At 38.2% G+C, this 24,330-nt stretch overlaps 1 protein-coding gene across 3 annotated transcripts in view; it reads left to right on the plus strand.

Moving 5' to 3' along the window:
• Positions 1-24,330, plus strand: part of LOC139142027 (zinc finger protein 345-like) — a 121,659-nt gene that overhangs the window by 29,772 nt on the left and 67,557 nt on the right. The window contains exons 1-3 of one of the 3 annotated variants that reach the window (XM_070711820.1): positions 5,167-5,508; positions 13,751-13,873; positions 17,058-19,675. In XM_070711820.1, coding sequence (XP_070567921.1) covers positions 5,394-5,508; positions 13,751-13,873; positions 17,058-18,661 — 1,842 coding nt within the window. In that variant the 5' untranslated portion in view covers positions 5,167-5,393 and the 3' untranslated portion in view covers positions 18,662-19,675. Of the gene's footprint in view, positions 1-5,166; positions 5,509-13,750; positions 13,874-17,057; positions 19,676-24,330 lie in introns of those variants that run through there. The other 2 variants (XM_070711821.1, XM_070711819.1) reach the window with 2 other exon arrangements.

Raw genomic sequence — 24,330 nt, forward strand, 5'->3', positions numbered from 1 at the left:
GCCTGTGTTTGCATCACAGCAACGCGATCGTGGTGATAAAGTCAAAAGAATTAAGCATCTGTATCGTAACAGCAGGCTCCGACCACAACTTTCGACAATTAATATTCAAGTTGAACTTCACAGACCGCGTGATGTAAATAAATATTGGTAAGATACTATGCTCGCTACTCCGGTCATAGAGTTTATTTCTTGTCTACGCCTGCGCAATCCTCTAAACCGGTCTTTCTCTGCTTTCCTTAGCTCCCAAAAATTCACAAAGAGGTAGTTGCGTATTCCCCTTTGAGTGAATTCAATTATTATTGCCCTTTCACATTCGAAACCAGGATTAACAAGTTACGTGGTATTGAATTCTGATAGTTTACAATTCAGACACCTGCGAAATCTAATAGTTTACACTGCGATCCGGGACTGCGATATTAGACTTTAATCACCAGCGAATATTTAGGTTGCAGTGGCGAGCATATCGACTACGGGATCGATAGATCGCCTGAGATCGAGCTGAAAATCGATCCCGAAAATCGATCTACTTAGGGAACGAGCACAATTAACGGCGGACAACAAATTTTTTGTGGCCCCCCTCCCCAAAAAAGAAAGATTACATAGGTACAAAGTTGTACACATATATATAATTCTTATAACTTTTAATATATGCTTTAGTGAAAACAACATTCTTGCATTCTTGAAATAAATGATAAACAAATAAATATATAAATAATACACAAACAAAATAACATACACCCGTGGCCACTTTAGTGTTGATCAAGCCTGTCTGGTACAAGCAGAAATTCTGTCTGCAGAAGGGTAATTAAACGGTTACTTTACCCTGTATCAGTGGTGATAATGATCCCACTATCGGTACCCCGTGGACATGCCGATTAGCCTGAAATTAGGGAGTGATTATAAAATACACTGTCTACATATGTTGTTGACCACGGCATTTGCCCTATCATTACCCAGTATCTGCTAAAATCATAATGTGTTTTAAATGTAGTCAGTCAGTGTTAGAGAACATCACACATTTTGTGCCGATTTCAATATTGCAGTGCATGAATACCAACGATACTATAGCGTGTATCGCAAGTGTCTTGTTCAGACTTTGTTCAGACGCAGGAATTGAGAAAATGCCACTTTGAAAATGTTAGCGATTAAATTACAGACATCGCCCGTCTTGACTGCAAAACTTTCGAAATAAACATTCACTTGCACTAAGCCATGTTTCTTTCCTACAAACCGTGAATAAACTTACTCCAATTTCACTTGGTACGAGAGAAAAGGTAAGAGTAAAGTACAGTCGGGGTAGCGTTTTACATGTACATGTATTCACATGTGTGTAACCATGAACGACACTTTTCTCATCCCGGTTGAAGGGAACTTGTCCTGATACATGTTCATCTCTTCCAAACTTTTCTGGCTCCCTCCACGCTTATCTTAAAACGCTTGCTTGTTTCTTTGTAAGCTCCTCGTGGTACCTCGCCAGATGCCGGATTGCCACCACAATCTCTTATATTTTGAACAATCAAGCTTGCTACGTCCTTACTGAAGGATTTGCCCGTATGATATTCGCGACCGTTGTTATTGATGTTCATTGTCGGAGTGCAGACTTACAGCATGTCTACAGTGCAGTGTTGTGATCGATTTGAATTGGGCAGGCGAGACATTTTAGTAGAATGTTATCTCAATCCTAACAGTGGGGTGCCGATAGTGAACCTGCATTTATTACACCGACCACCACTTTGTTTCGTTTATACAAACATAATTTCTGCTTGCACCAGACAGGCTTAATCAACACTAAAGTGGCCACGGGTGTATGTTCAAGCTTTACTACTTGTAACACCTACAGCTACTTTTCAGTATTGTGTTGTGCTATTTTAATCTCAAAGAATGATGAAATTACCAAATACCTTATAAACAATCTACAAGTTCATTCAGTGCTGTTATAGTTGTTATAGGTGAAGCATTGATTTAGACATGAATTATTTTTAATGATGACAGTGTTCACTGCACATCTCCAAGTTAGTCTAACAAGCTCAATATTGTGCATTTCATCATACTCTGAGTAAAATAAGAACTTCAAGTGAAACACACAGAACACAAAATACTAAAAAATAGCCAAATTATTTACAGCTACTGACCCTCAATACCTTTCCAAATGATGCATACTCCAAGGCAGGAGATCAAAATAGAACACACTTTGAACAAAAAGAGCAACAATTATCACTAAAGCAAATATAAACATGAATGGTCTGGAAGAGGTACACAGCATAAAAGCAGATACCAAGTACAAAGGTCTTTTGTTTACTATGACAGAATAACAGTTTTAGTGTGGCTCATACTAGAAATATTGGCTGAAAATGGTCTGCTGTCTCAAAAATCACCTACAATCTGTTTTCTGGATCAAATTTCATTACAAACTGATAGGAAATACAACTGCATTTAATGATACCGTTTAAAACACTCTCTTGGTTCATATAGGTTATTTAAGGTCACAGACTGAGAAAATGCCTAAAAAATACAGGTTTCCCTACACTGAGTAAAAGATTTATCTCATAACATCCCTAGGGAATATTATGCAAAATTGCAAAGCTTTCAAAGAAGTGGTTTTTGAGAACAAGTATATTGACAAAAAATGCCTGAAAACCACTTCACAAACATACATAGATACATAGATAGGGCCTACATAGATACATACATACATACATACATACATACATACATACATACATACATACATACATACATACATACAGACAGACAGACTGACAATAGATCCGGGTAATGAAGTCAATTTTCAATAATAATATTGCTCATTTTACACATAACAACTGCATTGTGAGGTTTCAGACTTGGTATTCCATCATGCTACAAGAAGTTTAACAATGAACTCCAGCTTCAACAAGGAACAAAAATGCTGAAAAATATTCTCTGTCTGTCATGGTGTAAAAAATTTTGGTGGCCCACCCCTTGCCTTCCCTGTAATTTTCATGGCCCACCCCAAGAACACTCATTTTTTTGGGGCCCCCGCCCCATTTTCTCTTCCGCCCCCCCTGCCGTTAATTGTGCTCGGTCCCTTAGCAGACTACCGAGCAAAGGCACGACTGTGACCTATACAACGCGGCCGCGGCCGTGCACAGTAAGTGAGGCTACCCACGATTCCCCTTGATTTGTTCACTCAGACATTTTTTGCTAAAGGCTTCTTCAATTTTATCAGTTTCTTAACAATTTTTAACTTACAATTTAAGTTCAGGATTATTTGTTAAAACTATGTTCCAAAATTATTGATTATGTTTAAAATTCAAGAGTAAATTGAATGACAAATCGATGTTTGGAGGTGCTAAAAATTGTACACTTGTCAAGATAAATTTATCAACAACTAAGATGGTCTCATCATACCACCTGTCAGACATGCAAATTTCCTTTGTTACGAACATTAAAAAAAATCAATACCCATTCTTTTGCCAACACAGATGCAACTTATTCCCTTAGTGTCCTTGTAAATATTGTGTATGGCTGTCAAAAATATGTGTCGACAAAATTACAAAATTGCTATCTCCTCCTCAGAAAAGGGGTTGATCTTCTCATTATTCACAGTGAGAACTCAGAAAATTATGATTATCAGAACTATGTTGCCAGAATTTTGAAATATGGATCGAGTTGTTCTGTGCACAGAAGAAATTTGCTTCAGTTGAGTGAGTGATCTCCGTGTGTACAGATCATGGAGAATTGTGGGTAGCCTCACTTACTGTGCCGTGTTGTGAACACATTGCCTTTGTGCAAAGCGCCCCCAACGGATCATTCAAAGTTCAGTTGACCGGATGCTGAAATTGAACTCAGTTTCGGGTTGGGTTTCGGATTCGACTTACTCAGAATACTTTTTATATTTCCAGCTTATTTTATTATTTTTTCGAAGGATATGATAACTACTGATACATAAGAAGATATTTAAACTAGATCTCCTGAATGCACATGCAGCATTTATTTCATGACATAAATTTTTCGCACATAATCATAAATTCGACAAGCCTGCAGATACAGTATGTTTTTGATCGACTAAAACCATAGACAGTGGAGGTTTCACATCTTCCCCCCTCCACTGTCTATGGTAAAACAGCTCTTAAACAAATGAAATAGATAAATCTTTAATTTTATAAATACTGCTGTTCTTGCTCAAGGCTGTCAGAGCTGCCGATAGCAATGTTGCTGTCTTTCCGTTTAAGGTAGTATGCGCCTCGAAAGTGAAAGACTTAAACTTTTGCTCTAACTTTCCTCAAGGAATCTTTCAATCATTCTCTTTCAAAATAAGAATAACAATAGGGAGTCACCGTGCAAATTCAGGTACTAGAGAAACAACCCAAGATTTTACGATATTTGAAATTCAAAATGTCCACCATCCCTGCGTTAACTCTATGGAGAAAAAATAAAAAAAATTCGAATTTTGAAAAACTAAGCCAGTGAAAAGTTTAAAATGAACACCCACATGAGGTATATCAGAAGAGAATTGTAAAAGTTTGAGAGTCCTGGGCCGAATATCTGTCCCCGAGGCGCGTTCTTCCTTAAATTGATAATCAAGTTTGTTTCACTATTAAAAAACTCAACATGAGGCTGAAACCTCCCAATTAATTAAATCAAAAACTGTAGCGAAATTTTGATTTCAGTATAATTAGCCGGGATGCCATTGATGACTTTAAACATTTTCTTAAACTTTAATTACTCGTTTAAAGGGAAAATTGAAGTTAAATCTCCTAGACAGAAGAGAAGATACCAGTCATATGAAAAGGTGTCTGAAATGAATTTATTGACCAAGTGACTTTCGAAAGTAACCATGGTCTTGCAGAGTACTATAATAATTTTTGCTTTTACAAGCATACATAAAATTCAATTAGCAAGTGTCTTTGGTAATAAAACTAAACAAAATCGTTCATAAACAAAATTTACAATATAAAGTCAACTATTATAAACCATTTTAATTGTGAATACATGCACACAATTTATGGTGTGAAATATTATATAACATATGCGAACAGGAAATCCAGTAAAAACATGTTATTGAAGACAAGTATTATTTTCATATGCTAGAGTACAACAAAATCGGCTGAAAATGTAATTTGTTTTTAGTCACTCGAACCCGGAACCGAATCCGAAACCGAGTCTAACTTCAGCATCGTGTTCAGTTGAGAGGTTAACGGGACCAGTCGTAACCATGGACGTCTATTTCTTACGTCCATAATACTTGTATAACAAAGGCTCGGAGGATTTGAACTCGACTCAGCCGTGGTCGTATTTTTTGTGGACGCAACCTCAGATTTGAATTTTCCGTCCTTCCGAATTATTTAGCAGCAACACATTTGTGCTTTAGAAAGTTTAGACGAAATCGGTGGAAACAATCCCGGTAAACAATGAACAAGGAGTGTCTTCTTTCGGATTTGGAGCCCTACGAGAGAACAGAGCAGTGCAATGGCGGCGATGACAGTACATGCAACAATACATGCGGCATTCCACAAGCCTGTCAAGGTATGATCCTAGTCCTGCATACGGTACTGTGTGTTCCCGGCGTTATACGGCCTCCCACCACAGGCCGTTTACGGCCGGAATTAAGACACAGCATCGTACGCGGGTTCGGTATCCTCCATGTGAAGCGGAGGCGAAACATCCGTATAGTGCGAAACACAGGTGCCTAGACATATGCCTGTGTACATGCATATACACACAGACAAGTCCGAGGCACCTGTGGTAAGAAGTAGCTCTGCGTGGCAGGGTTGTGTTGTGTGTTACCGGCGTTATACACGAGCTTGAAGCCGCCATTCGGTAATGGCGGCTCCCAAACACGCTCAATGTTTAAGCATGGAGGTAGTAGAGAAGGAGTCACAACTGAGATAATTACGTTTATTACTATTGTGCACCATTGGTTTAATCCCTTTATGTCCATTGTTTAACACCCCTTTCCCGCCATGTGCGTTGCCGACGGTACCTTCGCAACCGAACCGAGTGAAATTAACCTGGGTTTGCTAATGCGACTCAGTTTCTCCACAGTGTCATAACGCCTGCGCAAAGACTGTATTTGCGTAGCTTGGGTCAAGTGCGTCATCATAGTGTAAGAAACGACACGTTCCGTCCACGAAAAGTGAAGTTGCAAGGAATTTAAGTTTTTCATTCTCAAAATCTGGGTAATTTTAACGTCGTTTTTTATATACTTTACATTCGATCGCAGGAACCTTTCCTTGTTAGAATGAAAGTACTGATCACGAACTTTTCAATCATGTACTGAGTATGGTGCAGCGGACTGCAGCACTGCCGTGAGCGTGGGTTAAACTTGTAGCGTTTCCCGGGTGTTTATGACGCGACGCCATAGGCGACGCTGCGACGCTTTGTTTCAATGCATCGTACGTGTTGTTTTTATATCGCAACCATTCATTAAAGTCATGGACGTAGCAGTTAAAAGCTATGCTTTCTTATTTAACCTTATCATTAATGCCAGTACAACATGATAAAACACGGCAAGAACCAAGAACTGGATTTGGAAAAAGTTGGCGTGTTAACAATGCTGCTCTACGATGTATGGCATTTTTTGTAATCGCAAGCTATCATCAAGTCAGTCTCCGCGCCTTTGCAGATACAAAAGCTCCCTTCCTCAATTATCTGTTCCTCGACCTCTTTAACATCGTGTACATCAAAATCAGTGGAACGACTCGAACTTCCCGACGCGACGCTTGGACACGTGACGCCATGTTTGAAGATCTGTCAACTGCCGAGGGACGGCCGAAACACCCGAACGACCCCGAACGAACTTAATCTTGTTTCCTAAATCCGAGAAAACGCGTTCGCAAGTCCCGTTGGTGCTAATGGAGTAGTTAGTAAGGCAAACAGCGGCAAAACACATGGTCCTTTGATCTCCGCCTAGTTGTGACTCCTTCTCTACTACCTCCATGGTTTATGGAACGCGATAGACGTCCTTGAGCAAATACCGAACCCCATAAACGACAAGGTTAGTGTAGTGTAGTGTATAGTCTTCAGTAGCTAGTGATAATCTGTACAATATATATATATATATATAGATATATATATAATATATATATATATATATATATATATATATATATATATATATATATATGAGATTTCACATCAAAATGCCGCGCCATGTGCGGCGCGCTTTTTTGAGTGCTACGGGGCCTTCGGCATTGTAGCTCTACTTGTGAGCGAGCTGGTGGTCGCACAGGGTTCTCACCAACCTTCAAGGAGTACTGGTTGCTAATTAATATTCATGACCTTAATTAATATTGACTATTGATATTCATTGGCAAAGCATTGAACAAGTGGGGCTGAATTTTGAACTCTCCTTCAGGATTATTTTTCTTTTCTTCTTCATGTTTTCAAGTCATGTTAGTTTTTTTGTTTTTTACTTTATGTTACTCATACTGTAAAATGGAGATCCAAGAAGATATTTTACTCATAAGCTGTGGAGCAATATCAACATACATACAACACACAATCACATTAAGAAATCAACACACCCATTGCAGTTTATCTTTAATTTTTTTATTACTGAATTTCTCTTTGAATTTCTTCTTCATGTTTTCAAGTCATGTTAGTTTTTTTGTTTTTTACTTTATGTTACTCATACTGTAAAATGGAGATCCAAGAAGATATTTTACTCATAAGCTGTGGAGCAATATCAACATACATACCGGTACAACACACAATCACATTAAGAAATCAACCACCCATTGCAGTTTATCTTTAATTTTTCTATTACTGAATTTCTAAAAACTTGACAACAAATATTACATTTGTACAACTTAGGTATTATTTCTTTGATGAAAGTATTGAATGATAATTGTGACACAAAATTCTAAATGAAAGCATCACAAGCAAATGAAAGCATCACAAGCACCAATGGAAAAACAGAGCAAAATACACTGACTTTTTCAAACTTTTGTTTGACTATTTCCGAGAAATGAAGATCAATACAACTCAACAAGGATACATGCATACAGTGATAAAATTGTCATCATTACAGTCCCTCTGTGGATACATACATACAATGTTTAAAATTGTCATCATTACTGTCCCTCTGTGGATACATACACTGTACATACAATGTTTAAAATTGTCATCATTACTGTCCCTCTGTGGATACATACAAACAATGTTTAAATTGTCATCATTACAGTCCCTCTGTGGATACATACAAATACAATACAATGTTTAAAATTGTCATCATTACAGTCCCTCTGTGGATACATACATACAATGTTTAAAATTGTCATCATTACAGTCCCTCTGTGGATACATACAATACAATGTTTAAAATTGTCATCATTACAGTCCCTCTGTGGATACATACAATACAATGTTTAAAATTGTCATCATTACAGTCCCTCTGTGGATACATACAATACAATGTTTAAAATTGTCATCATTACTGTCCCTCTGTGGATACATACAATACAATGTTTAAAATTGTCACAGTCCCTCTGTGGATACATACATACATACAATGTTTAAAATTGTCATCATTACAGTCCCTCTGTGGATACATACATACATACATACAATGTTTAAAATTGTCATCATTACAGTCCCTCTGTGGATACATACATACATACATACAATGTTTAAAATTGTCATCATTACAGTCCCTCTGTGGATACATACAATACAATGTTTAAAATTGTCATCATTACAGTCCCTCTGTGGATACATACAATACAATACAATTATGTTTAAAATTGTCATCATTACAGTCCCACTGTGGATACATACGATAGGGTACATACAATGTTTAAAATTGTCATCATTACTGTCCCATTTAGTTCACTTTCTCTCAGTTGCGTTTACTGCATGCTGTCTGTTTGCGGATTCTGCGGTTCTTCGTCTCTGCTCATCTCTTTACGGTACTTTCGTAATCAAAGTCATCACATGGCAGCCGATCAATGGCAACACATAGTAACCTGTCGAGGCTTGTTTGATTCAGGCGATTTCTTGGTGCAGTCTTAATCAACTTCAGCTGAGAAAATGTTCTTTCTGAGTCTGCAGTATGACATGATAACACACGGTAGATCTTGGTGAGTTTGGAGATGTTGGGGAACGCAAGTTGGATGACACGTGTCGTGCAGAGGACGTTAATGACTTCACCTGGGTTCAAATCAGGTTGCTTAAGTAACGATTCTTGCACATAGTTCTTGAAATTTGACCATTCGTTGACAACATTGGCTGTGTTTCCTTGAAGAAAATGCTGACACTGGGCTTCAACGTCACCGTTACTGGAAGTAGAGTTCGTGTTGGAGAGAAGCATGGGGTCAAAAATCCGAAACTGAAAAAGAATACCAACTTCTTCGGCGGGGAACCTGCACTCAATGTTCTCGATAAGAGTGTCGATATACTTCCTACGGATCCGATGTGCTCGTGAAAAAACTCCGGATCATCAGCGCACTCCTTGATTACGATGTCAGAGCTGCTCAGTTGCTGCAGAACATGCAGTAGTTGCTGTTGCTGCGAATCCGTAGCCTTTGCCACTTGGGTAGCTTGGTCATTGGAGTGGTAGGGCTACGATGTGTAATACGCAAATATCGCACAGGATACGGCCTTCGCCAGAAATTTTCAAAGACACAAATTTGACATAACTTTTCAAAAAGGACCGCATCTGGTGTTAATATAACCTACCCGCTCAATAATTACTCGGTATTTGTAATTTTTCTCTCCTCCTAATGGATTTTTCTAACGTGACCGACGATCGCCTTGAAATAACCGCCATCTTGAATTTAAGCTGCTTGACCCATGACCTCATGCAAGTCTCGCAAGTTCCCGTTCCTACTTCATTTGCATTCAGATATCAACAAACAACACATGCGCTGACTAGTATTGCTGTCTCAGCATTGTTGGCTATGTTATGCGAATTTTCGCATGGTAAAAAGTGAATGAATAGAAAGCAAATAACTTTTAACTTTAAAAATTGTGAATAAAATATGTAATATGTTTATAAATAAAATAAATTGTTAAATGACACTAAACTTGTCCAACTATTATCCATCATGCAAATTATGCAAATTATGTTAAATTCCCCACAGAAATTTTACATTATAGATCATGATGTTCTCCATCACAGAGTTTAAATCTTTGTTTGATCTGCATTTGGCAGAAAAGTTTGGGTATCATCTTAAAGATGAACAGTCTCAAATTATTGCAAATGTGATGAGTCACAAAAATTCAATGGGTATATTCCCCACAGGATATGGAAAGAGTGACATGTACCGGTATGTCATTCCTCCTCTTTTACTAGATAAGGTCAATCCCTTGATTCACCATATTGCAATAGTGGTAAGTCCACTTAAAAGTTTAGTAATCGACCGAGTAAACACTTGGTCTCAGAAGGGGATCAAGTGTGCTTGTATTATTAACCAAGAAGGAATGGACCAAGAAAATAAAGATGGTAAGTACAAGGATAGTTGAACCAAATGCATCTTAAGATATTTTATAAAACATCCCATTTTCATTTTCTATTTCACTCCTTTTATTCAATCAAAAAGACAGTTACTAAAACAAATTGTTTTCAAACCTATTTTCATTTGTTCACCTTTTTTTTGCATTAAGAAAAAGTGTACTTCACAGCTTAGAAAACACCAAAGGTGAATAATTACCTAACATGGGATCATTTACATATACTTTTGTTCTGATAATATACTCTTTTGTTAGGCAATTAAAATATGAATAGATTTTTTAAAAAAAACACAGGGGTGGCCCACCCCTATAAATCCCCTCTCAGAGAACCCTGAGAAAGATTGTGAACTTCTTTCTAACCAGCATAAACTGTCATTCTAGGTCTCTAACAGGGACAGTTTAGTATTGTCTTTTTTCTCTGGTCTTTTTTACTGCTCTTGGTGTCTGCGTTGGTGTAGCAATACTTCTTTTTCGTTTTCCAAACATCTAGGCATCTTCAGAAGTGCGGACACAAAACTGCTGTTCTGCATCCTCACTTTCTCTTTTCTTGTTGCGTGCTTTTTTGCTTTGTTGCGTGCTCTACCCGTTTTACTCCCATGGAGTAAGTGGGCAGAAAATATCAGAAAGTGCATCTTTCACATTTTCTGTTTTATGAATCTGCCTTCCAATGGAGACTCGTCTGTAACCTTTTGCTCTCTCCTCAAAGGCTTCTCCACAGTTCATACATTTGGCCTCCATAATGTTTCTGAACTGAACCAACACCCTAACTCCTTACTAAATTTCAATTGAAGGACTGCTTAAGATATTGTTATGTGCGCCTGCATTATACAACTATTTTTAATACAACTATTTTTATACAACTATGTTTATTTATAAAACAAAAGACTGTGATAATATGACTGTCAAATACCCCCTCCCCCTTCCAAATTTAAAAAAAATAAAAAATAAAAAACTGCAAAAAACACAACTCATTCCCAATTTCTTTTCTTTTATTTCCTTTTATTTACAATATTTACATTTATAAATACAGTTTGCTGGTCGGTTTCCGTTTTTTTGGTGAAGATATGCACAACCTAGCAGACAATGTGAAGTGTGAAAGACGATGGTCAAGCGCACGTGTTGTTTCTTTGCGTCTGAATGCAAATGAACTAGAACGGGAACGTGCGAGACTTGCATGACGTCATGGGTCAAGCTGCTAAAATTCAAGATGGCGGTGATTTCAAGGCGATTGTTGGTTAACATTGGAAAACCTGTTAAAAGTAGGTAAACTTGAGGAAAACCTAGACATCTTCCAATGGATAGATGCTAAATGGACTTTGGACCAAGTGTATGGAAATTATTTCTGTAAAGATCGAAAATTCGCATTCAAATTCGCGCCATTCGAAATTCCGTGCCCATCGTTCGGCATAATGCATGTGTAATACTATCCTGTGCGATATTTCAGTTCTTCACATCGCAGCCCCCCACTCCCAAAAGAACATGTCAAGAAGTGGCAGGGCTCGTTTTCGCAGCAATAGTTGCTGTAAATGTTCTCCGTCTGTCGTCTTCATATTCTTGAGTGTGGAGATCGTGGACTTCACCAATGGTAGGATGGAACTGTATACTCTAAATCATGTGACTGGAAAAGTTTACTGAGATTACCAAGTTGCGGAAGTAGGTCACAGAGTAGCAACATTGTTGATACAAATCTGTAAGTGGACATGAGATGAAAGAGGCCGACCGCCTTTGCGTCTCCCCACTCTTCACCTTCCCGCTCTAGGCTGACCAAAACACTGACGAAACTTTCCTGTAGCCTCGAAACCGATTGTCCTAAACTAAGCCATCTAGTTGACGAGGGTTTGACTGGTTTGAGTTTCTTCTGGTGAAATGCTGCTTGGATGGAACACGGTCCCTCTATCACGGACCGTGGATGGAATGAAGGCCGGCTGTTCGGACTGGAGAGTTAATTGTCGAAAAAGTCATACAGCTGCCGTAAGAGTGTAGATGTGAACTTTTTGACGTATGTGACAGCATTAGCGGCTTGAGACAATGCCAACTGGAGTCAGTCTTTGCAGCAGTGTATACCAAGTGCTGAACTGGCCTGCTCTTGAAGTCGTTTGACTACCCAGTTATGTTTACTGGTTATCACTGCCGCCGTCTTTACCAATACCACATAGCTTCGCGTAGTCAAGCTTGTTTTCAGTGAAGTATGATTTCATGTGTTCGGGGATGGTTTCTGCGTTCAGCGAGACGGTAGACTCAACTTCATCATTGGTTTCGGATTTAAGCAGTTCTATCATTTTCAAAAATCGAACAGATAGATTACCACTGTCATCCAAAAAACGACAGTTCAAAGTTAGCTGTTCACTGATACTGATGTTGGTGGTTTCATCGAGCGTTATTATGGTGAGAACCCTGGTTGCAAAACCAAAACTCACTGACCGCCTCACCGTAGAGCTACAATTTTGCAGCTAGTGTGGTACCAACTGTAGTACTCCAAGCACAGGGTACACGGGCTTGTTGTTTATTTGTGTCTGTTTGTTTGTATGTATGTTTGTGTTTGTTTATTTGTTATTTTTAATAAAATAACAGCGAAAAGCTGTTTTGTTAATATTTGTCAATAAAGAGCAGTTTTTTTGTTTATTTATTTATTTGTTTGTTTGTTTGTTTGTTTGTTGATATGTATTTCCGATGGTTAGGGTTAGGGTTAGGCTTAAGTTAGGGTTAGGGTTAGGGCCCGGGGTTAGGGTTAGGCTTATTCACTCCCTCTATATAGAGGGAGTGAATAAGCCTAACCCTAACCCTAACCCTAACAGGTACACCAACAGAGACATGGGGCACGAGTACAGAATAGTGGACAAACCACTGGTTGCCTTCCACAAGGGATTTTCTAAGTGATAGGATAATAAGACTTCCTAGGTTACTAAAAATATCAAAACAAAATTATTGTGTCCACTACTGTGTTTTGCCCATACATGATACAGTAAAAGGATTAAGATGTCACTTTTATAGACAACAGAACAGTGTGACTTCCGGAATTTTGCCAAATGTACCAGTGGTATTCTCATATTGGTTAAAGTCATTAAGTTCTATGTCTAAGAGTGATGAAAGGGGTGTGCTCTAAGTATGGTGAAAATTTGAACGTTGAGGTTACTGGAGATTCCAGCAGTTTTTTTAACCTCAGTTGTGGTGTATTATTCAGTGAATATGACTTTGTTTGACTATTTTCCTTGTTTCAGTTAGGGAATATCATAGATTGGCTGTAATGTTACTCTGTGGCTTGTTAAGTGTAATGTTAAAACATTGATTGATTGATTGATTTATTTATTTATTGCAGAGTGTTGTGCAATTTTCAAATCTCTCAAACATTTGGACAAAATGCATGAGCTAGAGAAACCATTAGAGACACTGACTGAAAAGATGTGTCAACAATATCAAGACAATACACTATCAATGAAAGGTAAGGCTTTGCTATACAGTGAAGATGTTGAGTTTTGTTAGGTAGTGAGTGTGTGTGTGTGAGTGTGTGTGTGTCTGTGTGTATTTAACATGAATGTGCCACAGAAACATATCTACATCATTTTGTTTTTCAATGCAATCTTACAATATACAGTAGCTGCTATTTTGTCATGCTCTGATCTGCTGCATGTACATATAGATTTTATTTCAACTTGAGCCAAGTGGGGTTTACACGTGCGTGTTTACTCTGGAGCTGACTCTGGATTAAAGTTAAACCTGTGTCAGTGACCAGACAACACCGAACTAACAAAAAACAAAATTCGGTGTCAAAGGGCTAGTCCAGGTTTGGTGCTCCGTACTTAACAATGGCCTATTTACACGTGTGACCAGAACACCGAACTAAACCCCGAACTATCTTCTGTCTTCGGCTTGTGGTCATCACCGCAATTGATTGTGTTTGAGCAAGAAGTTTGGACGATCGCGGCAGCAATTGATTGCAGGACGAAATCAAACTACTCATTTCTATAGAGAGGCGCAAATGTCATCCGTATGATGGATGGTCGAGGTATGATTTTTCATGTCCATGGTCGAGGGATAGGCAAGTTTATGAAGTCATTGCTGCAAAGGCCAGGGAGATGGGATTCGAGAGAACCGTGGAGCAATGTCAAGACAAAATCAAACGGTTGTTAGCCCAATTCAAAATCGTGCCCGACAACAGCTGTCGTAGTGGAAAAGGCAGAAAAACGGATGTCCCCACCTTACTATCCAAAAGTTTGTGTTGCATTAGTGTTTGTTTCATTTCGGATATGTGTGAAACAGGATCTCCACATTACCATCTGATTGTTAGTGTTACACTAGTGCTTGTTTCGTTCAGAATAGGTGTAGAAAAGTTTATTTCAATGAGTATGATAGTGTTTTGTACGTGTATTTGTCCATATCGACCGTAAAAGGGTGCAGTGCAGGATTCATGATCAGACACAGGAAAAGGAAACATAAACTTGCTTGTTTTCTTCGATGGTGACTCATCGATCTTTATGGAATGGATATTGAAATCAAGCGGAGTGAGATCAGAATTATCTTCTTGTAAATGTCTTTGCCGAAGGCATCTCGATCGGTCGATTGAAACAGTCCCTTCCCGTGATTGAAAACAAAAAGAGCGTAGACAGTAGCCCTGCATACGATGCTTTGTGTTCCCCATGTTGTACGGCCTCCCACCATATCATTAAAACACCAGGGAAACACAGCATCGTACGCAGGGCTACGTAGACAGTAGCTGTCTGATGTTTGTGTCCGCCATTGCGAGCTAGCGAATGTTCTCTGGTCCTGTGAATACCGCCTGGGACCTTGACCCGCATTGATTGACATGCAAAATGTGAGATCCCTTAGATCGCTGATAAGGAATATTTACAGAGCAACTAAATAGATCCCCTCAGGTTTAAAAAAATAAACGTGTAACCGCGACTTGAGTGTGACAATGTTTTGCAATAGGTGACAATAAGTATGGTGTCAAATGAACTGCCTAAGAAAGGATTCATTAAATCCTAACAAAGTACAGCTGAACTAGTCTCATACCTGAATTTTCACATGTCTAGAAATACAGGTAGACTGTGTGCATCGGCACACTGTTTTGCATGGGAAGAAGCTGATAATGACCTGCCCCTTAGAGAAATTTGCTGACTTTGCACACTTTTAAGTTTATGTTGTGTACTGAGGAACTGTTTGAAGCTGCAATTTTCAATCCCAGGTTCTCGCATTAATGGAGTTTTCCTCCCAGTCAAACACTTGGCCATTAAATGTTTGATTTCTATAACATTAATTACACAAATTGATCTCAACCTTTTGGTACCTTTTGCTAATCCTGCAAACAAAGTTTATACAAGCGTTTGATTGACGGTCGGCTCAAATCACCAACAGTCATTGATTCCCCATAACCAATGCTCAAATTCCTTTGAAAAATTGTCTTCCAGTCAAGCTAGAATTTGAATATAACCAGAATGTTCGATCGGCAGCAGCTTTGCACTGACTGCTTGACAGTCTGTCTGCATTTTTGCAGCCGGAAAAAACTAAAAAGAGGCATTTTCTGGAGCCTGTGCTCGTGTGTTGCCTGTTTGGTGTCCACTTACACAAAGAACTGCTTTTAAAGGCAGAGCCTCACTTTAAAAGGGCGCGAAGCTACCGGTATGTCGGCATTCATTGTGTATGTGGACACAGAACAGGTAACACGCAGGTACATGCTCCAGAAAATGCCACCTTTAGTTATCTCCGGCCGCAAATTCGCAGATAGATTGCCAAGTGGTCAGCGCGAAGCTGTTGCCGATCGAGCTCTGTGGTTATATTCAAATTCTAACGCGACTGGAAGATGATTTTTAAGGAAATTTGACCATTTGTAGTGGGGAATCAATGACCATTGGTGATTTGAACCAACCCTTAATCAAACGCTTGTAATAACTCTGTTTGCAGTATCAGCAAAAGGTGACAGAAGGTCGAGATCACTTTGTGTAATTAATGTTATAGAAATCAAATATCATATTGGCCGAGTGTTTGACTGGGAGGAGAACTCCACTAATGCAAGAACCTGGGATTGAAAGTTGTGGCTTTAAGGCAAAATGTGCCCTGAAGTGCATGTATTTCCCACCATTGTATGAAGTATCAGAGTGCCAGAGTTAATTTACCGGTATGTAATTAATTAATGTTTAGAAACGGCTTTGGGTGGTCAGTGAGCTGTGTGTGCAATGATGAACTGATTGTCAGATGTATTCATGTCTTTTGCAGAGTTTTTGCTTTATATCGATCTCTGTGATCATCATTGGTGTCAGTAGCCATGCTTTCATGTTTGCTTGTATTGCACGGTAGAGTTATATATTGCTTTGACAACTTTGACTTTGTTACATGTACAGTATATCTGTACGTTGTTCATAGTCTGTGCCATGCTGTGCTACCGTTGATGTCTTCAGTAACTATGTGACCTTTGCCCTTTAAATTCTGAATCAAAGATTGTGTTGATGGCTATTGCTGTGCTCTTAACTGATTTAATAAAATCCATGAAAAACGTCTCCATTATATTAGGTAAAGTCATTTGTAGTCATATCAAAAACCTATCTCTCTTTCCCAAGAGTGCTTTATGGACCCTTGTTGTCACTAACTTACTCTACTGAACTGTTGTACATTTATCTCTCTAACAACAGATGCATCAATAATTGTACAGAGCATTATGCAACATGGCTTTATAACATTGGAATATGGTGTATCCAACCAAGAGAACAGCAACGAAAACCAAACTCCATGGTATGAGGGGGATCAGATTGAACACCGAACTACATTACATAAAGATTTCTTCCGTTTGAAGGAGGGTCATTCTCATAATTGGGACAACTATGATGGTGAAATCAGCACTGAGTATGGTATAATTTATATGAAAAACAGCAATCATGGAGCACATAGCTTGAACTATTCAGCAGCACAAGAAATAGAATGTGGAGGTGTTGAGACTATCGGATACAACATTGCAGTCATCCATTCTGGTCTCACGCCATTCCAACACAATGAATGTGGTGAAACATCAATTCAGAATGGCAATCTTGAGACACCGGTGTTGAATACCTCAAAGATCAGACCACATGAATGCACAGAGTGTGGAAAAAGATTTACAAAAAAGTGGAGTCTTAAAAAGCATATGTTGATCCATTCTGGTGTCAGACAATATGAATGTAAAGAGTGTGGTCAAACATTCACAGAGAAGGGCAATCTTAAAAAGCATATGTTGACCAAATCACAGATCAGGCAACATAAATGTAAAGAGTGTGGTAAAACATTCACACAGAAGGACAATCTTAAAAGGCACTTGCTAACCCACTCTGAGATTAGAGCACATAAATGCAAAGAGTGTGGTAAAACATTTAAAAGAAAACATGGTCTTCTTGAGCACATGTTGATCCATTCTGATGTCAGACCACATAAATGCAAAGAGTGTAGTAAAACATTTAAAGTAAAACAGAGTCTTGTTTGGCATATGTTGATCCATTCTCGTGTCAGACCGCATGAATATCACGAGACTGGTAAAACATTGAAAGAGACTGACAAAATTAAAAAGCACACACTGACACATTCAGCGCTAAGACCACATGAATGTAAAGAGTGTGGTAAAAGATTCACAAAGAAGGGCCATCTTACAAGGCATATGTTGATCCATTCTGGTGTCAAACTATATGAATGCAAAGAGTGCGGTAAAACATTGACAGAGAAGGGCAATCTTAAAAGGCATATGTTGATCCATTCTGGTGTCAGACAGTTTGAATGCAAAGAGTGTGGTAAAACATTTACACAAAAGGGCAATCTTAAGAAGCATATGTTGATTCATACTGGTGTCAGACAGCATGAATGTAAAGAGTGTGGTCAAACATTTACACAAAAGGGCAGTCTTAAAAGGCATATGTTGATCCATTCTGGTGTAAAACCACATGAATGTAAAGAGTGTGGAAAAACATTCACACTGAAGTGCACTCTTAAAACACACATGCTGATCCATTCTGGTGTCAGACAACATGAATGTAAAGATTGTGGTAAAACATTCGCACAGAATTCCAATCTGAAAAGGCATATGTTGATCCATTCTGGTGTCAGACAGCATGAATGCAAAGAGTGTGGTAAAACATTCACAGAGAATAGCAGTCTTAGTAGGCACATGCTGACCCATTCAGAGATCAGACCCCATAAATGCGGAGAGTGTGGTAAATCATTCAAAACGAAGTGTCATCAAATGAACCATATGTTGATCCATTCTGGTGTCTGACCATATGAATGTACAAAGTGTGGTAAAGTATCCTCGTAGAAGCACTGTCTGAAAATGAATGTGTTGATCCGTTCTGGTTTAAGACAACATGAATATAAAGAGTGTGGTAAACATTCATACAGAAGTCCGATCTTAAAAGACATATGTTAATCCATTCTGGTGTCAGACGGCATGAATGCAAAGAATGTGGAAAAAACATTCACAGAGAAGGGCAATTTTAAAAGGCATATGTTGATCCATTCTGGTGTAAGACACCATGAATGCAAAGTGAGTGGAAAAACATTCACATTTAGGTTCAGTTTTAAAAGGGACATGTAGGTGTACACCCCCTTAAAGATCAAATGAACCAAACAGCTCAAATATTTGAATGTATAAACACAAAGAGCATAGTTAAACTTTACCACCGAAAAGTGATTTTCTAAGACATATATTGATCAATTCTGATGTCAGATCGCACCTTTGCAACAAGGGCCATACACCATTTAAACAAATGTTGACCATGCAAATATAAAACGTCATGGATGCAAACAATAATATAATGTTTTGATATAATAGCAATAAAGCAAAATCTGGTGGTATACCGATGTTCGGTGTTCTTTATTGACCTTATCAATGCAAAGAGTGTGGACTGAAGAGAATAAATATTGGCCTTAGTGATGTTGAGAATATGGGGGAAATAATCCCGATAAAACCGTCTTGATACACCAAGATGTACACACTTGAATAAATGACCTCATAAAATAGAAATAGAACAAATGAACTTACACACTGTCACATATTTAATGTCTAGACTTTGCACAATATGTTCCTCTCTGTATCTTCAGCATATTGTTATCTTTATGAGGGATGTGTCATGGTGTCACACTCTTAAATATAATGTAAGACTGTATTTTCATTTACAAAAAAATGTCATTGGTGTTATCCTGGAATATGACTGACAATATAAGCATCATCCCGGTGAGATAACATCAAAACTTTGTAAATAAATTGGCTCCGCCGTATTCTTTTACAACACTGCAATATGGGTATTTTTGTATGCCAGTGTTTGTATTATCAATAAAATCACAGTTATAGCCCTTATGGTGGCACTTTTAGAATAAAATGTTTAAAAAATATTTTGCCAAGTATTTCCATGTCACAAGTGGGTCTGTATGGTTGATGTGTCAGCACTGAGAGGGGTAATGTTGCTGACTGTAACCAGGCCATGAACATGGTATCATGGTATATTCAAATAATTTCCTTTAACTTTTGCCCCTTCCTGAAATCAAATGGATTTCCCCTAATTTGGTCAGCAATGTTACAATAAGGCTTCATTAACAAACACTCCTCGCTATGTGCATTTACTCCTGCTGGTTTAGAATTAGCCTAATGTATGCAGTATGTAGTGCACCCTCTCTTGGTGATCATTTGATACGACATTAAATTGCCTTATAGTCTTATAATGAAGGTCTGTGCCCAGGCAGTCTGTGGTACACCCCCGTACAGATGTTGACTTACGCGATTCCCTTCGATATACTACCTTACGGGACGTCTAGTCACACTTGCTCCCCTTGCTTAGCATGGCAACAGCATAGAGGCTAAATTCACCAAGAAAGAGCACACTACATACTGCAAACATCATGCTAACACCGAACCGTCGGGACTCATGCACAAAGCGAGGAAACATATAGGCAAAAAAGAAGAGAAGAAGACAAAAAAGGCTCATACACTGAAAGGTTTAATAGCAGTATTATTTATTCTTTCTCATACTTAAATGACCATTATATTACCATGCCCTGCCTGTCGCATTTTGATTGGTCGAACTGAACCACTTGACTGACCAAAAATACCCAGCAATGGTCTGTTTATATGCCCGTGAATATGAATAATAAGATTAACAACTCTAAGTATCGTAACTTTACAGCTCAAACATAAATCATAATCAATCACAAAATAAAATGGAGCACTTGTGGGTCAATTTGAGATACTTTTTTTCTGAAAATATCACCGGATTTGCCAATTTTTTACAGCAGGCTTGACAGTGCATCGCGTATTGCTCAGTTCTGGGGCCCACTTGTCGTTCGCTCTGGAAATTTTGGCATACTTTGACGGTTTTCTTCGGTTCACTGATAATATAATGGAAATAACAGACTCAGCTCTGACCATTAACGTTTATTTATCGCCTGTTATTTCTATATTCATGTGCCCCTGTGCTCAGAATCCGTGGCATTTTTAGGCCAACTATATTTGGATGTGGAAATCAGAGAAAAACATGATAAATTATGTCTAAATTGCATTTTGTTACAGATTTCAGACCCAAGGAAATGACGTTTACAAGCGATTTTGCATTTCCCTTCAAAAAGTGGCTGTTACAACTATACAATCCAAATATTTTTTCTGTTAAAAGTCTATTTCACATTTCTGACATGACCAAATACCAAATATAACAGATTTAATACCAAAACAGAGCTTTTTTATCATGTCTAGCTAAAAATTCGCGGAATTTGATCACAATAGCTATGACAGTACTTTCTATATAAACCTTGGGGTATTGGGTAAGTTTTGGTCATATTCCATGAAAACTGTACAAGAAATTGCCTGTAACAATATGTCATTGTAAAGACTCGATAATTACCTTTTTAATGATACTAAACAAGCCAAGTTATAATCAATAACAAGCTCAGCAGACGACTTATAAGAAGACAGATTTAACAAAAACGCATGCGAATTAGGAATACTGAGATTTTGCTGTACCCTTAAAAATACAGCTGTTACAGCTATAGAATCCCAATATTTTTTCTGTTAAAAGTCTATTTCATATTCTTAACATGTGTCAGTACCAAATAAAACAGATTTCATACAAAACATTGCCCAATTTTTTATGTCTAGGTGAAAAATTGGTAGAATTCGACATTAGCTATGACAGTAATGTTCAATGTAAACTTTGGGGTATGGGGTATGTTTTGGTCATATTTCATGAAAACTATGCAAGATATTGCATGTTACAATATGTCATTTTAAAGACTAGTAAATTATCTTACTAATGATACCTAGCAACTTACATTATATTCTATAAGAAGCTCAGCAGACGACTTATAAGAAGACAGATTTAACAAAAACGCATGCGAATTAGGAATACTGAGATTTTGCTGTACCGTTAAAAATACAGCTGTTACAGCTATAGAATCCCAATATTTTTTCTGTTAAAAGTCTATTTGATATTTCCTACATGACCCATTACCGAATGAAATAGATTTCATACAAAAAATGCCTGATTTTATATGTCTAGGTAAAAAATGGTGGAATTTGATTTTAGCTATGACTGCAGTTTTCAATGTAAACTTTGGGGTACGGGGTAAGTTTCGGTCATATTTCATGTAAACTATGCAAGATATTGCATGTTATAATATGCCATTTTAAAGATTAGTAAATTATCTTTCTAATGATACCTCACAAGTGAGGTTATATTCAAAAACAAGCTTAGCAGATGACTTATAGTAAGACAGGTTTAACAAAAATGCCTGCAAATCTGCAACACTGTGATTTTGCGGTACCCTTCAAAATATGACTGTTACAGCTGTAGAGGCCCTGTATTTTTTCTGTTAAAAGTCTATTTCATATTTCTGACATGTTCCTGTACCAAATAAAACAGATTTAATAGCAAAAACGGCCAGATTTTTTGTGTCTAGCTAAAAGATTTGTAGAATTTGGTTTTAGCTATGACTGCAATTTTCAATGTAAACTTTGGGGTATGGGGTAAGGTTTGGTCATATATCATAAAATAAACATAATATTGCATGTTACAATATGTCACTTCAACGATTAGTAAATTATCTTTCTAATGATACCTCACAAGTGAGGTTATATTCAAAACAAGCTGAGCAGATGCTACGTATAGGAAGACAGGTTTAACAAAAATGCATGCGAATCTGCAACACTGTGATTGTGCGGTACCCTTCAAAATATGACTGTTACAGCTGTAGAGTCCCAATATTTTTTCTGTTAAAAGTCTATTTCATATTTCTGACATGTCCCTGTATCAAATAAAACAGATTTCATACAAAGCATTGCATTTTTTATTATGCCTAGCTAAAAAATTGGTAGAATTTGAGATTTACTGTAATTTGCAATGTTAAATTTTGGGATATGGGGTAAGTTTTGCTCATATTTCACAAAAAGTGTAGAAGATATTGCATAGTACAATATGTCATCTTAAAAAGGAATAAATTCCCTTTCTAATGATACCAAACAAGTGAGGTTACGTTAAAAAATAAGCTCAGCACATGACTTACAAAAAGACAGATTTGACGAAAATGCATTTGGGTTGGAAAATCGTGATTTTGCGGTACCCTTCAAAACATGACCATAACAGCTATTGCGTCCCTATATTTTTTCTGTTAAAATTCCATTTCGTATTCTAGGGATCCAAGGCTTCTGAAAAATACAGGTTTGTTATCCTGTGGGGGTGGGGGGTACACGTAGACCCCCTCTAACCCACGGACTATTGAACACCCGACTATACCACGAGATTTTGACCGGTTCAAGACGATAGCGAGCGCATACCTGGAGTGAACTGGTCACAATCGAATGGTATACTGTCGGAGGGTGTGATTTATTGCTATTAGGCCTATATCATATCACATTATCAGTATATTGAAATTCTGGTGTGAAACCTCAAAATTGGATTTTTGCTCAAGCTGAGAGCTCGCGTGTATGCCAGCCGTGGTACATCGCCAATACTAGTATACCACAGTTCTGTTCATTTATCGACCAATCAGATCACAGTCCCTCGTGGGCTATTCAGCTCTGGGACTATTCGCCCCATAGACGAGTGTACAGAAGCGAGAAACAACCCAAGTGGGGGTTGTTTCTTTTCTGTACACTCGTCTATGGGGGGAATAGTCCCAGAGCTGAGTAGCCCACGAGGGGCTGTGATCAGATCGCTGTATTTGCGCCATCAATATATTACTAGTATGATATAAAATGACTGAATTACAGTACAGACTAGTACTGACTGTATAGAGTACCAACTTTTAACAAGCAAGTGTCTTTGGTAAGAAAACTGAACAAAATTGTTCATAAATAAAATTTACAGTATAAAGTAAACTATTATTAACCACAGGCCCACGGAACATTTCGTAGATCGTCGTCGGATGGGAAGTGACTAACACTGTGAGGCCGAAGGCCGAACCTCGGCACTGTATTTAAGGAGCATTCGTTTTTTACAGGGAGGGGGGGGTCAGTGGAAATCAGGGGGGTTGACTTTTACAAAACCGTTTTTAGGGGGGGGTCAAATTTTACAATCAATGATTGAGGGGGGGAGTCAAATTTTACAAAGGTTTGTATTGAGTTATGGAAAAAAATTGACTTTGGAATTTCACCGAAATGTTGCTTGTGTAACCGATGTTTCGAGACGGCAGAATAATAACCGACAAAAGCTCAGCTAAATTTATTTCTCTAGCAGGGTCAACAAGTCCGGGACTGGCGTTAACCTCTCTAGAGCAGCAACAGTACGATGTAGCTCTGAGTACAGGTCTGTGTGTTCCTGGCATTATATGGCCTCCACCACAGCCCTGCAATGGTCTGTGGAGATAACTGGGGTCTCTGCAGCGAGATTCAAAATGGGGATCTCCATGGGTAAACAACTTGTCAAGTACGTTATGTTTCAGAAAATGAGCGGTTTCGGACGT

This window comes from Ptychodera flava, chromosome 10 (genome assembly GCF_041260155.1).
Source record: "Ptychodera flava strain L36383 chromosome 10, AS_Pfla_20210202, whole genome shotgun sequence".
Lineage (NCBI taxonomy): Eukaryota > Metazoa > Hemichordata > Enteropneusta > Ptychoderidae > Ptychodera > Ptychodera flava.